Source organism: Cnephaeus nilssonii (genome assembly GCF_951640355.1).
Source record: "Cnephaeus nilssonii genome assembly, chromosome: 6".
In the NCBI taxonomy this organism is placed as follows: domain Eukaryota; kingdom Metazoa; phylum Chordata; class Mammalia; order Chiroptera; family Vespertilionidae; genus Cnephaeus; species Cnephaeus nilssonii.
In genome coordinates this window covers 18499079-18516233 of record NC_137077.1, presented here as the reverse complement: position 1 = coordinate 18516233, position 17155 = coordinate 18499079, and the positions used below count along the sequence as shown (strand labels likewise).

General features: G+C 43.6%; 1 protein-coding gene across 1 annotated transcript; it reads left to right on the top strand.

The window, feature by feature from the left end:
• Window positions 1–122: 122 nt before the first annotated feature.
• Window positions 123–13274, top strand: AMDHD1 (amidohydrolase domain containing 1; the record flags this gene model as incomplete). The annotated part of the gene is made up of 9 exons (XM_079775766.1): window positions 123–259; window positions 1681–1787; window positions 3080–3144; window positions 5057–5334; window positions 6295–6520; window positions 9064–9188; window positions 10641–10734; window positions 11286–11446; window positions 12553–13274. 9 exons carry the CDS (start codon window positions 123–125, stop codon window positions 12638–12640), a joined length of 1281 nt encoding a protein of 426 aa, XP_079631892.1. The 3' UTR covers window positions 12641–13274.
• Window positions 13275–17155: the final 3881 nt, after the last annotated feature.

Sequence of the window (17155 nt, the reverse complement as noted above, 5' to 3'; positions counted from 1 at the left end):
CCGCCCCTGCTCCACCCTCCGGCCCCGGCGGGCGGCGCCGCCTGCGGGCCTGCACCCTCCTCCGCTGTCCCTCCCGCGGCCACTGCCTGGTGACCGGCTCGCGACCCGCGGCGCGCGGCGACATGGCCGGCGCCCACCGCCTCCTGCTGGAGAACGCGCGGCAGGTGGTGCTGGTGTGCGCCCGCGGGGAGCGCTTCCTGGCGCGGGACGCGCTGCGCAGCCTGGCGGTGCTGGAGGGCGCCAGCCTGGTGGTGGGCACGTAAGTGGCTGCGGGTCGGAGGGACCCGCCAGACAGGTCCTAGCTGGGCGCTTTTCCTAGAATGTGTGCGCCGTGGAGGGAAACCGGGTAAAAGCCTTCCGGAACCCGCGGAGACATTGGCTGGACTGCCTTCTAGGAGCCTGTTGCTAACATGTTTGACGGTCTCGGGTTGTCATTCGGTGGGAAAAAACGCACTCAAGTTGCACATGGACGCCTCTGCTGATAAAATATCATTGTCCAACAATCAGAAGGGGTTGGGGTTCTTTCCAGTGCTTCTTGAAGTGTGGTCAAGGGACCATCTGCGTCAGATGGCCTGAGATGAGAGAGAGAGAGAGAGAGAGAGAGAGAGAGAGAGAGAGAGAGAGAGAGATTTCAGACCCGCCACCTCCCCCCTACCTTCATCCCCAGATCCATTTTTTTTTTTTTTCCATCCCCAGGTCTTTTAAGTCAGCATCTCTGTGGGTGGAGTTCTGAGACCTGAATTTTTATAAATACCTCTCCCACCTCCTTCTTCTGTGCACTAAAGCTTGGGAACTACAGCAAACGTTTAGATGGTGATGGTTTGAGGTAATAGGAAATTAAGGTTCAGCCACCAGAAAACGAGGGCATTTTCAATTATTTTCCTTCAACCTTCTGCACTTCCCGCTAGAAGTGAATAACAGAACAGCCAGTTTGGGAGGGCGGGCCTGGGGTGGGGATGGGGGTTGGGTGCCAATTTGAATTGGAGAGCTACGTGGCAGGACTTGTGCAAGAGCCATCAGTCCCACCTCTTAGCTGAGCTGCTTAGGGTTGTGTAAGAGTCCAACTTTTAGGGACTGTGTGTTTTTAATTAACAAAGGGATCCAACCATTTCCAGTGTTACTGTCAAAATCTGTTAAAATCAGTTAACGGAATTGCACAAAAGTAAGGATCCAGGGCTAGCTGACGGCCACAATCTGGAGTCCCGAGGATTCAGGCCCCCAATGTCTTGCTCTGTTGTGCAGGACCCCTTTGCTCCAGTCACTCCATCATCCACAGGGCTGCTCCATCTCTCATGGTGTCTATTATTTCCATTAGGAAAGAGGAAGAGAAAGCAATCCTATTGGCTAAACTTAGTCACATGGCCACACCAGGTTGCGGGGAGACGGGAAATGTATCTTTATTCTGGGTGATCTTGTGTCCAGCTAAATTTTAGGAATCTAGCACCTTGAGAAAAGGGAGCATTGGCCTCAGAGAACAACTAGCATTCTCTGCTACACATGAGTTGACCTTTTGCCTTACAGGTGGCTAGAGCCACTTTTCCAAGGACAGAACTTCAAAAAAGACATACAGTAAATGTTGACTGACACCAAGAGACATCAATAACATATTTTAAATCATAAGTCAGATTTCTCACAATATTTCCCCAAACATTAGTAATTATTCCTTGATTTTTTCTTCAGGGATGGGTTGATAAAAGCCATCGGTCCTGCTGATGTTATCCAAGAACAGTTTTCCGAAGAAACGTTTGAAGAAAGAATTGATTGTTCTGGGAAATGCATCTTGCCTGGTATCAACCTCTTTTCAGTAAAACCCCAAATGCAGTTTTAGTAAAGAGGAAGAGTAGTAGCTTGTTTTAAAGAGGGTCTTACAATGATATTAAAATAAAATAATTACAATTTACTGCCTTGTAAGGTAAGATCATTATCGGCATGTTACAGATTAGAATACTGAAGTTTAGGGGTGAAATATCCTACCCTTGATTGCTAAACAGGTAAAGGGCAAGCTGGGACTCAGACCCATCCACTCATTCCACTTCTTCCCACTCTGATAATGAAGAGAGACCAGGTGTGTTGTGTTTAGGTTAAAATATAGTGAGAAGAATTTTATTAATGTGTTTTGTAGGGAGGGCAAACAGGGAAAACTGCTACCTCCACTGCCAGAATATACTTTAAATAAGAATAGAGTATGAAACAAAGGACCCGTCTCTAGATGGAAAAAGGGAAGAAAAATCCCTAGAGGTTTCACCGAAGATGTATCTTTGGTGATTGACAACAGAATCAGCTTTTTACCATTCCCTCATATGTGATCTATGTTTTATGGCTTTGTGTAATGATCTGAAACAAGTGTCACAAACTCTGAGTTCTGTGCAAACATAGAGGCTAATATTTATCCATTTAAAGTGTGTATTGTGTATATCTGACAGAGTTTCTACCTTCTGGCTCTTGGGAGATAGAAGATAAAGTCAGGGTGAAACCTTAAGAGAAAGCACAGAATACAATAGAAAGTGATCTGAATAGGGACTTTTGATTTTACTCCAAATCAGAAGCCACTAATCAGCCATTTGATCCATTAGGTATTTTAAATAACCTGGGAAGACACACTTTTCTGAATTGTACCATGGTAAACAAAAGTTCCAAGTGATTGCTTTATAGTTTCTCTTTAATTAAAATATATTTCTTTCTTGAAGAAAGATTCATCTTTCTGCTTTCATAGTTTTCTTTCTCAAGGTTGACAGTAGGGATTGTATGATTCTGTTTTCACACCCAGATTATCACCTTGGTGATATGGTCATTGGTTTTGCTCAACTCAGAGTTAACATCCTATTTCAAAAGCTCGCTTGATGAGCATGGGCTTAATGGGCAAAAGGAGCTACATTTTTTTTTTAAGGAATATTTTCACCATGTTGAGTCACCCTCCTCTATTAGAGCCGGCCTCTAATAGACAAATTCTTCCTCATTCACCCCCTGCAAGATGGCTGACCACCCTCATGCTTTCCAAAGAGCAGGATGTGTATTGAGCCTGCTGTCTAAGGGCTTTCTAGTTCTTAACTTTAAAAATGATTTGATTTCTTGATTACAGGTTTGGTGGATGCACACACACATCCAGTATGGGCTGGTGAGAGAGTTCACGAGTTTGCAATGAAGGTAATTGCAATGAATGATTGCAACTCAAAATGAAGCATAAACAAACATAGACAAGTCTCTTTCTAAAGAGTCCGTGGGCTGTCAGGCTTTGCCACATAGATTTGACATTGTGTCTTTGCTTACGTGTCTTTTTAAGGATATTTTTACTGGCCTGGACTATGGAAAATAAATTAGAATGAAACTAACTAGTTTATAACTGTCCCCAATCTTCATACTATGCACAGGACTAACAATCGCTTTAAGTATAATAGTTTTCAAAAATGTTTAACTGTAGAATCTTCATTCTAACAGCGCTGAGCTGCCTCGCTCACTAATTTCTCCTCTCTTTTTCTCCCCCCAATCCATCCCACCAGCTCTGGGAGCCTTTGAAAAGGCTCCAGGAAACAGTTTGAAAATCACCATTCATTAGGGTCAAACCAGGAAAAATATATTGCTCACAATAAAAATAAGTCTTATATTGTTCTCATTTTTTTTCCAGAAGAAAAATGAGATTTATTAAGAAACGTAAAATATCAGTCATTAATTAGATGTAGACCCTCAAATCGCTAGTTGGAGCCAAATTTACATTGTTTGTTTTTAGCCGAATTTAGTTTTTAGAGCAGTTTTAGGTTCACAGCAAGACTGAGCGGAAGCTACAGAAATTTCCCACATACCTCCCATCCACCGCCCCCGTCTTCCCCATTTTCAACATCCTCCAGCAGAGTGGTACATTTGTTACAATGGGGGAACCTACATTGACACACCATTATCACGCAGAGTCCATAGTTTACATTACCTTGGGTTTGGACAAATGTGTAAGGACATGTACCCACCATTGTAGGATCATACAGAGTAGTTACACGGCCCTCAAAATCCTCTGCACTCTGCCTCTTCATTCCTTTCTTCCCCCCACCCCTGGCAACCGCTGATCCTTATACTGTCTCCATCCTTTTGCATTTCCCAGAATGTCATATAGTTGGAATCATACAGTATGTAGCCTTTCCAGGTTGGCCTTTTCCTTTTGGTAATACGCACTTGAGTTTTCTCCATACCTTTTCGTCACATTGTTTCTAAGAAAGTCTATATACTAACAGCTACATTGCATTATTTAGGAAAAGAAAACATTCTCAGATTTTGTGTACCTTCCTCAACAAACTAGAGCTGCTTTTAAGACTCCTTTATTAAATCACAGAATCTCAGAGCCAACTTTTCAGAGCCAGGTTTCTAAAATGCAACCTTCGAGATTTGCAATCCAATTCTCTCATTGGATAGATGTGGGAAGTGAGGTCCGCAGAGGGAAGGGTGTCCGTTGAGTTCACCAGCTCGCCATGGCAGAACCCAGATGAAAATGGCGGAGACCCCGGGGCAGGCATACTGTGTTTGCACCACACTCCTGCTCAGGCCCAGAGTGACAGGAGCCCAGTGGGACCCCACAAAGAGCCTCTGCATTTGCTTGAGCCACAGAGGTCAGGTCCCAAACTCTTGTGGCCAAACACTGAGGTCTCTTTGGTGGAGATTTGAATGACTGCAGTGTGGCCCTCCCCGGGATAGCTTAGCTTTGCTATTTTTTAAAAGATGCTGAGGGATAGGCGGAGACTTAACTGGTATACACTGGGGTAGACTGGGTTGTTAAAATACTGAAATACTTTTGTACCCGGTGGTCAATTGCCTCTGCCCTGAGACCAGAAGCCTCCACCACATCTCGCGTCTCTGCCACCCCAGTATTTCCCTGGGAATTCCCTGCCCGCCACCCCTTTTCTGATCGGCTAGTGCCCTGGCATATAGATTGTGAATCATTTTGAATATCACTCCCCCCCCCCCCACCCGCAATAAGCCCCCCCCCCCCTCGCCCCACCTCCCCGTAGGTAGGTTCTGCAGAGCTGCCTGCAACCTCCCTACATTCGCTCTGCCTAACGGTGAGCGTCGTGCTCAGTTGGCAGGAGCCACGTACATGGAGATCCACCAGGCCGGAGGAGGGATCAACTTCACGGTGGAGCGCACGCGCCAGGCCTCGGAGGAGGAGCTGCTCGGCTCCTTCCAGCAGCGGCTGCAGTGCATGCTGAGGGCGGGCACCACGCTGGTGGAGTGCAAGAGCGGCTACGGCCTCAACCTGGACACTGAGCTCAAGATGCTCCGCGTGATCGAGCGCGCCCGGCGGCAGATGGCCATCGGCATCTCGGCCACATACTGCGGGGCTCACTCCGTGCCAAAGTAACCGCCGCCGATGGGACCGGCGAGGGGGCCGCTTTCCCCAAGGGCGGCTCACAGCTTTAGCTCTTGCAGAGAGAGCTGTAGACGTCCTGGGAAAGGTGTTGTGATTCTGATGGCCAGCCATCTCACACATGGTTCTAGGAAGGTGACCTCCACCAGTCCCATCACTTGGCTAGCCCCCTGATGGTGAAGGAAGAGGAGATGCTCACAACTCTTTGGGTTAACAAAGAGAGATGAGGTGGCTGTCTCCTGCTGCTTCTGCATCTTCTGTGTCCTGGAATTTCCAGACGGGAAGGGAGTCCCAGAGCTAAATGATCCCAAAGAAATCCAGGACTTGGAAATTCACCAACTACTCCACAGTCTCAGTGCAGGTTTAGGTTTTGACAACTTAGATATATAAATGCTACAGGCTTGCCAAAAAATTACTTGTGTGTGTTTTTTGTTTTTTAAAAAACATACTTTATTGATTTTTTACAGAGAGGAAGAGAGAGGGATAGAGAGTCAGAAACATTGATGAGAGAGAAACATCAACCAGCTGCCTCTTGCACACCCCCTACTGGGGATGTGCCCGCAACCAAGGTACATTCCCTTGACTGGGATCGAACCTGGGACCCTTGAAGTCCACAGGCCAACGCTCTATCCACTGAGCCAAACCGGTTAGGGTGTAGATTCTGTTTTTTTCAGCCAGATGACCTTGCCAGCATTCCCAAAGGCAACACTGGTGTGCCAGAATGGATGAGCCATTTGAGTCTCTGTGAATAGGGTCAGAGCATATAGAAGTCATATCAATACCTCTGCTGCGTAGGCATGTCTCAATTGTTAATAACTTTGATTCTTTCTGCACTTTTCTGAGGCTTGAGGTCATTTACCTATAGTTTCTCAGGTTCTCCAAGCACCAAAAAACCCTTCTTCCAGTTAAAAAATATATTTGCCCATGGAAATGTTCTTTTCTTTCCTCAGAGGAAAAACTGCTACTGAAGCTGCTGATGACATCATCAATAACCACCTCCCAAAGCTGAAGGAACTTGGCAGAAATGGGCAGATTCACGTTGACAACATAGACGTGTTCTGTGAGAAGGGTGTCTTTGATCTGGATTCTACCAGAAGGATTCTTCAAGGTGGAAAAGATATAGGGTTACAGATTAACTTCCACGGGGATGAACTCCACCCGATGAAGGCTGCGGAGGTACAGTTGACTTCTGGCTTTTCCTTTGTCAACACTCACGTTATGGAAAACTTACCTGGTTTGTTCAAAGACAGGAGCGGCCTTCTGAAAAGACAGAGAGTGCGGAAATTTGTTTGAACAATTTGCAGATGGCTCAGGCTGAGCCTTGGAATCCCTTACCTCTATTAGAAATTTACTTTTTTGCTGTTTTTTGTTTTGTTTTGTTTTGTTTTCTGTTCTTTAATTTCAGAGAAGAAGGGAAGGGAGAGGGAGAGAACCATTGATCGGCTGCCTCCTACATGCCCCTTACTGGGGATCAAGTCTGCAACTCAGGCATGTGCCCTGAATGGGAATTGAACCGTGACCTCCTGGTTCACAGGTGGACACCACTCCGGCCAGCCTGATAATTTGCTTTTATTATCACCTGCTGGTGATGTTAGTAGGAAAGAAGTACCTTTGTGATCTCGCTGACTAACTCCACAACCTATGTTGGTTGGAATAGAAAGCCATACTAGCAGAGTCTGTTAATTTCACATGCAGCTCCTAGGGTTTTCCGTGGCATCATTCAGATGAACGTGAGTGAAGCACACCATTAATAGCCAGGACATGATTTTCAAATCTATAGGTCTTGCCCAGATTCATTTACTTATGCTTTCAACAAATATTTGAGTGTCTAGTGTGTGCCAGGCACTGTTGAAGGCACGGAGAACTCATCAGTGAATACGATAGCTTGTGAGTGGGGTGAGGAGCTAAGTGGACAACTGCCCTTGGGTGTCAATACAGATGTAGATACCCCACATGCGTCTTAACCACGTGTCCTGCTTGAGCTTTTAACATCACTTCCAATTTGTGCCCTGTGTTTCCTGCCCCAGGGATGACACCATTATCTATGGCCTAAATAAAAAACCCCATCTCATTTGACTCCTCCCTCCCCTTCATTTACCACATTTCAGCCAACCAACAAGTCCTGCCAATTTCCTCCTGCATATCTCTAGGTCCCCCTCTCTTCACCCCACTTGCCTAGGTCCAACCACCATCAGCTCTCACCTGGATTCCTGTAACCACTGCTCTTGCCTCTAAGCTTGCCTCCACTTGAATCTGTTTCTGTAATCCGTCCTCGTAGTGTATCTATCCTTCCTCTCTATTGCTTAAAACCACCTAAAGGCTTACCATTGCTCATAGGGCGAATCCCAAACTCCCTATATGTAGGCTTGCCAGGATCCAGCCCTAGTTTATCTCTCTATCCTCCTTTCTCTCTCCTCTCGCTTTTCACCACCTTCACCCTGTCTACCGTGGACCAGCCACGTTAAACTACCAGCCTCTGCACATATTGTTTCTGTAATCTGAACTCCCCTTTGTCTCATTAATTCTAACGCCCTTTCATGTTTCATCTTAGCCACAGCTTCTCTGGGGTCCTTCCCAAAGCTCTCCAGCAGTGGGTTACAGCTCCTCCTGTACTTACCCCACTGTGTTAAAATTGCCTCTGCGATCCCTGCTGGACTGCAAACACTGAGGACTGCACCCATGTCTTACACAGCCCTGTCCCTGGAGCTGAGCGCAGTGCCTGGCATACCCATGGCCTTTACTAAGTAAACAGTTGTTGAATATTTGTTAAATGACACCTGAACGGGGTGGTCAACAAGATACTTTTGGCTGTAGAGAGTGACGGGTGAATTAAATCAATAGAGGTCAATACCCAGGATGAGCAAATCAAGTTTGGAAAAGTGAGGGTGATTCCAAGGTCAGAAAGGAGCTCTTCTGGGGGAGCATAGTCTGTCCTGTGGTCCGGACGCTCTTAGACCTGAGCCAGCTGCTGATGAGGGGCCTTCCCTGCCCTGGTGTGTGGGGACTGCAGCCGCTCTGGGCCACAGTGTAATGTCAAATATTGACTCCTCTCCTCTCCTTGGAATATGTCTTAACATACCACCTTTCATCCTGGGCATTGTGTGTGTGTGTGTGTGTGTGTGTGTGTGTTCATGTGTATAAAATTATAAAAATGAGAAAAAAATCCATGTTAATGGTTCCATGATCCTCATAGCATTGCCTCTTCTTGTTTTGTTTTTTTTCCCCTAACAATCTAGCCAAACTTTTCATCTGGAGAGACCTCAAACTCAAGGAGCATTCTCGAATTACACACACTATCCGCATTTTAAAAGTTTGTTTTCTTAACTGATTATCTGTTTTCACTGAAAGCAATGGCATTCCAAGATACATTTTTATTGTGATTTTATGATGCTATAATAGATTTTGTTATCAATATTATTCGGTGTTTTATTCTGATTCATAAGATCCATAACATTTTCTTTTTTAGCAAATGTCTGAAGAATGTTAGTAAGCATTTGTGTAGACAAATAGTTGTTAAAGCAGCATACTAGCTAATTTTCAAACGAATGTCCATCACAAACCTTTTATCCATTTTGGGGCTTGTGCTTGTGAGAGGTAGTTGACAGGAGATCTTCATAAGAGAGTGCTGTTTATCTTGGCAGGAAAAGCAGTTTTATGGCACTTTATTAATTTGTTGTTGCTGTTGGTTAAATCTTTTTCTCTCTGTTCATTCTGCTTAGCTCGGGGCTGAACTGGGAGCCCGGGCAATCAGTCACCTGGAAGAAGTGAGTGATGAAGGCATCGCTGCCATGGCAACGGCTGGGTGCTCCGCGGTTCTTCTGCCCACCACGGCCTACATGCTCAGGTGAGGGCGTCCTCACGGCCACACAAGAGCTGCAAGTGCACGTTGTGAAGACACAGACTTCCAAGATGCCTAACTATTATCTCATTGCCCTTCCAAATCCCTTAATAATGCAGATCAAGAAAACGTAGCTCATGGAAGGTGCCAATTCTGGAATGATGTTCAGAAATGAATTACCCTGAGGAAGGAGCTCAGAACTAAATTGACTTTCAGTGGTGGGCTGGTTGGGGACGGTGACTCTTTCTTTTTCTTTTCTTTTAACTAGTTTTGGAGTTTCTAATTTAAAGAAAAATCAGTATGCATTACCTTTATAATTAGAAAAAAAATGAAGTAAGCTTTATACTTTAAAATATATGCATAAGTCTTGGCTGGGTGGCTCAGTTGCTTTGAGTGTTCTCCCATACACTAAAAGGTTGCAGATTTGATCCCTGGTCAGGGCGCTTACGGGAGGCATCTAATTGATGTTTTTATCTCCTCTCTCTCTCTCTCTCTTTCTCTCTCTCTCTCTCCCCCCCCCCTTCTCTCTCCCTCTCTCTCCTCTAACAAAACAAACAAAAAACATGCCTAAGATATTAGGGATATTTAACGGTATTCAGAATCTGCATGAGCTGTTTTCTGAGAAGTTGAGTGTAGGTGCACAGTTGTGTACCAGAATCCTCATAAATCCTGGGGGTGAGAGGAAAGAGGAGATGTCTGTTCGGTAAAAATCTCTCCAGGAATTTTGCTGTGTGCCCTCTATGGGTTGGATACATTTAGTCCATCTTGTGTAACTGCCATTGCTCTAACTCTACCAAATCTGAGACCCTTCTGACCCTTTCCTTTGTGCCACCTGCATAACAACCACCAAGTTTGTGGTCAGGGAGGCCGGCATTCGAGAGACGTTTTATCCTCTTACAACCAGGTGCTTTCTGTGAGGCCGGGATACCTGGTTTTCAAGGCGGTGACCCAGCAGGTATGGCCTTGCACAGTGGTTATCAACCTGGGGTGATTTTTGCCCCTCAGGGGACATTTGTCAATGTCTGGAGACATTTTTTGTTTGTTACAACTAAGTGGTGCTACTGACATCTGATGAATAGAGGCCGGTGATTCTGCTACACATCCTACAATGCACAGAACAACCTCCCACAACAAAGAATTATCCAGCCCAAGAAATGAATTGTGCTAAGGTTGAAAATGTCTGCCTTAGGGATCGAAAAAACAAGGCTTTGAGTAACTGTCATAAGGGAGAAGAAAGAACTATTTCAGTGCTTTCCTGAAACTTATTATGATCTTATACACATACTTTGATGTAGACTACGATCAGGAAATATCAATCAATAATCACTTAGCCTTGAGCTTCTGTTTCTTCTCCCAGAAGAAATGAGGGTTGGATATCTTAAGTCTCCTTCCATTTGGGACATCTATCCTGCAAAAGCTCCCATTCTGGATACTGACATCTTTGTCTCCCTCCCTTAGGCTGAAGCAACCTCGAGCCAGGAAGATGTTAGATGAAGGAGTAATAGTTGCTTTGGGCAGTGACTTCAATCCTAATGCCTATTGCTTTTCAATGGTAATTATTTTTAATATGCCTTTCAGAGCAGAATATCAAACTTCTACCAAGCATATAAATAATTTTAAAATATTTCTTTTAAAATGTATCAAACATAAAAAAATATTTTCCTGTGTAACAAGAAAAAAAAGATATAGATAGTAGTGTATTTGGATTTTTCTGCACAGAGAAAGGAGAAAAGGTCCTGTTTGCATAGTTTTCTGATAGCCTTGGGCATTGTGGCTTTATAACAACCCATTTTCCCCTTGGAGTATAGGATAAGCTCAAAGGAGTTTTAGTGAGTAAGCCTGGAGGGGAGCTTTATTTTATACATTAAGGGGTCTTGAAAAGTTGTAAATAAATATTAAATACACATGGGGTAATCTCGATAATAAAGGAATTTTTTCTAAAGCATAAGAACCTTTATGTATAAGTTTAAATGTTCCCATATCAATCAAGCCATTTCCTCCTCACATTTAATCACCATTATTTGTTGTGCTGTGCTGAGAAATGTCCCAGGTAGCAGTTGCCATCTTGCTACTTTCCTCTGACACCTTTCTCTTCCATCTCAGCCAATGGTCATGCATCTGGCCTGTGTAAACATGAGAATGTCCATGCCGGAGGCCTTGGCCGCAGCCACCATCAATGCCGCTTATGCACTGGGAAAATCTCACACACATGGATCTTTGGAAGTTGGCAAACAGGGAGATCTCATTATCATCAATGCATCCAGGTGAGTGAGTCCCTAACTAAGCTGTTTTAAGCCTCTTGTGGGATATAGACCTGGTATTAAACCCTTTTCCACTAATTATTAGTGTCAGGCTCTATGTAGGTTCAGAAGCTACCCAGTCCCGTCTATCTTCATCCTTTTACAACAAAGTCTCTCTACAAGTCCTAAACCACAGGGTAGACTCCGTTTTCCGATCTCTTCATCCACCTTCTATCTTTCCCAGATCTCTAGGCTTCTCCTCTTCTACTTGGACTTTGGACTTGTTGTGCCCTCTGGCATGTGTTTGTGTTTTTCTGTTTGGCTCCTGACCTCCTGCTTACGCTGGGTCACACAGGTCCCAACTTCAGCTTGTCACCCTGATTCTGATCGTTACTGCTCTAACTTCTTATTCCTACTGGATCCCCAAACCCTCACATCAGTGTTCCTGTCCTGGTTTCTTACTACTCACCCACGATCTGCTGCCATCTGGGTCTCCCATGTGACAGTTTGAGTCTTCTTGTTCTAAATCTTCGGTCCCTCACTCTAGTGAGCCTATCCCAGCTCTTGGACCTCATCACCTTCCACAGAAGAGAGTGGCTCTGTAATTCTACTCTCTGTGGTCATAAACCACCCTCATTTTCTTTTCTTAAAAAAATGTACTATTATTATTTTTTTGAAAGAGAATGAGAGAGAGAGAGAGACAGACAGAGAGAGACAGAGAGAGAGAGAGAGAGACAGAGAGAGGAGCATTGATTGGCCACCTCTTGTACATACCCTAATGGGGATGTAACTTGCAAACTGGGTATTGTCCTGACCAGGAATTGAACCAGCCACCTTTTGGTGTACAGGACGACACTCCAACCAGTTGAGCCACACCAGCCATGGCCAATGTTGTTACCATTTGTGCATTATTTAATTGAATCAAATATTTTAGGTTCAAATATTTAAATGGTATTATTAAACATTATTTGATTTATCATAGGCTAGTTAGTAATATGCCATTTTTTTTAAAGCCCAAATATCAACAACTAGGTAAAGAAATTTTTAGAGAATGTATTTTTAAATTAGCATTTAAGGATACTGGTAATTTTGACTTGTATGTATTGAAGTAATGTTTGATTTCTTTCTAGGTGGGAGCATTTGATTTACCAGTTTGGAGGCCATAACGAATTAATCGAGTATGTTATAACTAAAGGAAAAGTCATCTATAAAAAATGACAGATCTTAAAGGAAAGAGAAGACTTTGATTGTATAAAATGCATCAATACAGTATGTTAGAAGTTAAAATATCTTAGTAGTTTACAGAATGATGTCACTTAAACCTAAATGTATTTCATTGTTTTGTTAATCCACTCATAAAACCCAAGGGATTAACTTATTTTAATTTAATATGCACCTGGACATAGAAACAGGTAAACCAATTGTGATGATAATCTCAAAACATTACATTATTTCACAAATATTTGTCATAAATGTTCTGAAGATTAATAGGATGAATGATCACAAGAATGCATTTGTGGGTGAAGGCAGATTGACAATCAGGTAGACGTGGCTTGAAATTTCCATTTTGTTTCCGCTTTTCAAATTTCAGGTTTTCAACAATATTTAGTGAAAATTGGGGGATGGAAGGAAATCCAAGTGAGATGCTCCAGATTAAGCTAAAATGCAGCCTTCTAGAATAGCAAATAGTTTTTCCTTTCCCCACCCGGTTAGTTCTTTCTAGATGTTCATCAAATGAAGTGCATCAGTGTCCCCTGAGGGAGCGTGTCCTTCCATTTCTAGTTTCCCTTCAACCTTAGCTCGAAATAGACTTCACAGCACAGTTTAAGGCTCATCATTTTACATACAGGTTCTGGGGCCTTCTTGTAATGGATGTTTGTTTGTTTTTTACCAAAGATCCAATAATGTAATTTTTTTGAAATTGCTTTTAAGTTTTTGATTCTTCACATTATAATTATATAGAAACCATGTCATAACGTTAATAAATATGTGCTGTCATGATTATTGTTGTTGTTTCCTTACAGTCCCAGAGGTAGATCAGCGCCTTGTCTGATAGAGATTTTTAGGAAATAAACAAATTACTTATAAAGAATTACTTATAAAGAGTAGATGATTATTTATATATTTAAATGTAGGGTGTCCTCCCCAAAATGTACACAAACACTTTGAATAATTATAAAGGCAGTGTTTATTAAAATACAGTTTATTTTAAAAATTGAGCTGTTAAAATATGTATGCATTGTTTTGGGACACCCTGTAGTTGCTTTGTGTAAATTTAGTTGAAATATTTTTAAAATGTTTTAATCACCTTTATGATCATAGCTGTGTTATGAAACTTCATCCTATTTATGAAGAAATGATTTGAGGAATAAACAATGACTATCCAAATTACCACCTGTTTCAGGCTAATAAATGCTGAATAAGTGAGGATTTTACTGTATTCAGTATAAATCAAATCACCCCTTGTTGGAATGTTAGGGGTAACAGGATACATCACTGTCACCACCTAGTAGCCTGCGGTCTCTGGCACTATCCCGCCTATGCTTGGAGAAGGGTCTTGAGGGGGTGTGGGATCACCTAGTCAATGGTGGGAATTTGGGATGTACCAGAGAGATGTAAAGGCCAATATTAAATATTAGGTCTGCCCTGGAACCCAAGACACACATTCTATTTCCCTCTAGGAGACACTCACTTGAAACAAATAGCATTCATGTCTTTTTTGAAGGAAAGCAGAAGAGGGTACCCACCAGGAACTGCCTTAGTCCTCCCGGGCCTTGCAACTCAAGGGAACTCTCTACAAATGCCCAACATCAGCCCCAACCCAGGCCTGCAGAAGCCCCCTGGTGATTCATGTGCCCATTGAAGTCTGAGAAGTGCTGCAGCCTAAGACCCCAGCCAAACAACTTCCACCCTGTTCCTCACAAACACCATCTGCCTTGCAGCACTGTTCCCTCTGCCTGGAATGCGGTTCCTCTCTTCTCTAGGTGGGAAATCAGAACTAGTCACCTCCCACCCCACCATGCTCCCTTCCCTCGAATACAGTCTTTATATCATTGTAATAACTGTCTTTCTCTTTAAATTGTGAGTTAGTAGAGGGCAGGGACCTCGTTGTGTCCCCAGGATCTAGTATGGGGGACTGGTTCATAGCAGGTGATCAATAAATGAACTAGTGAATGGCTGCACAAGCATACAGATCATCATAGTAAAAATTACTTGTCAAAATACACTAAGCAGGCCAACCTAGGGGTGCAGTTATTCTATCGATAGGAAAGAACATATGAGTTCCTTGATATAATGTCAAAGGATGATGCTCATGGGGGAGCCAAGTGTTAAAGTAAAACCAAGCAAAGAGACAATTTCAAGGTTGGATGGGGGTGGGATTGCCATCCTAAGCTTTGGAGGTTGGGAGGATTGTGATGAGAGGGAACGGTCCAAGATGGAACATCATGAAATGTTCTGAAGACAGGTGGTGAGTCCTCCTACAGTAGAGAGCTCAGGGGGGGAGCTGAGACTACAAGGTGAGGTCAGCTTTCACAGGGCTTTGAGTGTCAGGCTCACTGGCCAGAACTTTATTGTAAAGTCAGGGGAAGCCACCGGACATTTTTGAGTAGGTTAGGACCAGGCTGAGAGTGTTGTAGAAAGAGTAATCTGGTTTCAGAGTGCATAGCAGGCACTCAAATATTTGTTGTGCAAGTGGACTCTGGCAAGATACTTTGAACAAGCCCCTTAGAGGAGAGAGTAGGACACCTTCCGGGCTAGATGTCCAGGCAGAAAGTGAGATGTGAACTCTCTACTCTATGCTCCACATTGGGCCACATGCTATATTGATGCACCACGGCTCTGGTACAGTACCTCCCAAACAGTGGCCATGGTAGGTGGAATGCTAACAGCTACAAGTACCAAAATCTGACTAAAACTGGCTTAAGGAATGAGAAAGTTCATTGGTTCACCCTTGGAAATTTCACAGGAAGAACAGGCTGAGGACTGGTTTATCTGGAAGCTCAATAATGCTGAAGACCCAGATGCCTTCCTTCCCTCTGCTCTGCCATCTGGTGTTGCTGTCACCCTATGGCTATCTTCTCCCTTGAGTCAGGATGGCTGCCTACAGCATGGGTGCTCTATGCCTCCTCATTCAGATCCAGCAGGAGGGTGAGAAAGGATGGCTGTGGTGGTTCTCAGGGGGAGAAAACAAATTCTCGAAGCCTCCATTAAAACTCTTCTCTGTCTCATTGGCCCAAATTGCAACCTCAGCCCTTTCTTGAACTAATCACTAAGCAAAGAGAATGGGAATACCTCGAGACAAACCAGGCCTTGAACTGAAATGAATTTCCACCAACTCTTTTTTGTTGTTGTTGGTTTGTGTGTTATTGTTTTTTAAATATATTTTTATTGGTTTCAGGGAGAGATAGAAACATCAATGATAAGAGAGAATCATTGATCGGCTACCTCCTGCACGCCCCACACTGGGGATCGAGCCCACAAACTGGGCATGTGTTCTGACCAGGAATCAAAATCAAACTGTGACCTTCTAGTTCATAGGTCGATGCTTAACCACTGAGCAACACTTGTCAGGCAGGTGTGTGTGTGTGTACGTGTGTGTGTGTGTGTGTGTGTGTGTGTGTGTGTTGTCAATGTTTAAATTTAATAAGTACCTTCAACAGAAGTAACCCCCCAAATGCAGTGATAATGTGATTTATGAGGTAATTAGAAGGCTTAATAAAAATATAATAATTCAATGATCAGATCCAGAAATGAGGTACAAGTTTAAAGTAGTATGAAAATTATCTTTTTTTTCCTCCCCCCCAAAATTTCAGGTCATGTATGGAATTTTATGTATGAGGTAGATCGATAGAGTAATGACCCCCAAATCATATGCCCATGCCCTTGAGTACTTCTCTCCCAAGTTGACCTTGACTTGCTCTGACCAACAGAAACAGCAGAAGCTGGAAAAGTCCTTGCACTTTGAGGTTTCCCCTCTGTCAGCAGGTGAGGAAGCCAGGTGAGCCTGCGGGGGAGGACATCACAGTGCCTCTAACTATTTTGCTGCTACTCAATGGGAAAGAGAAAGACTGAGTCAATCATATTTTCTAAAGATACTTTTTCATGGGCAAACATTCATCAACTACATCTTTCAGAAACTTGATTAACCACAGTTAGAATAGCCTTTCCTCAAAGAGGTGGTAAACTGTTTTAAAAAAATCTAAGAATGCAGTGATAACATGAGACAATGAGTTTATTCCATATTTACCTTGCCATTCTCTCGAAGGCATGTGATGTCAGTTACTAAAAGAGCTGTGTAAAGAGCTCAATGACAGCCCTGGCCGGTGTGCTCAGTTGGTTGGGCATTGTCCTGTACACAGAAAGCCTGCCAGTTTGAATCCTGGGCACATACCTGGGTTATGGGCCTGATCTCTAGTAGGGGGCGTGTAGGAGGCAGCCCATAGATGTTCCCCTCTCACATGGATGTTTCTTTCTCCCTCTAAAAAAAATCAATTAAAAATATATTTTTTAAAAACTCAAAGAAAAAGGGCCCCTAAGGACCCTGGGAGCCTGTGGGATCCAACACTCCCCAGACAGGTGTGAAAAACAGCCATCAGACAGACAGCTGACTCAGCTGCTGCTCCTGGGTAAGAATCAATGAACTTCGTGTGTGTGTGTGTGTGGGTGTGGGTGTGTGTGTGTGTTCACATTCTAGCAAAGAACAGCATCAAGAACAGGTTCCTCAGCCTTCTC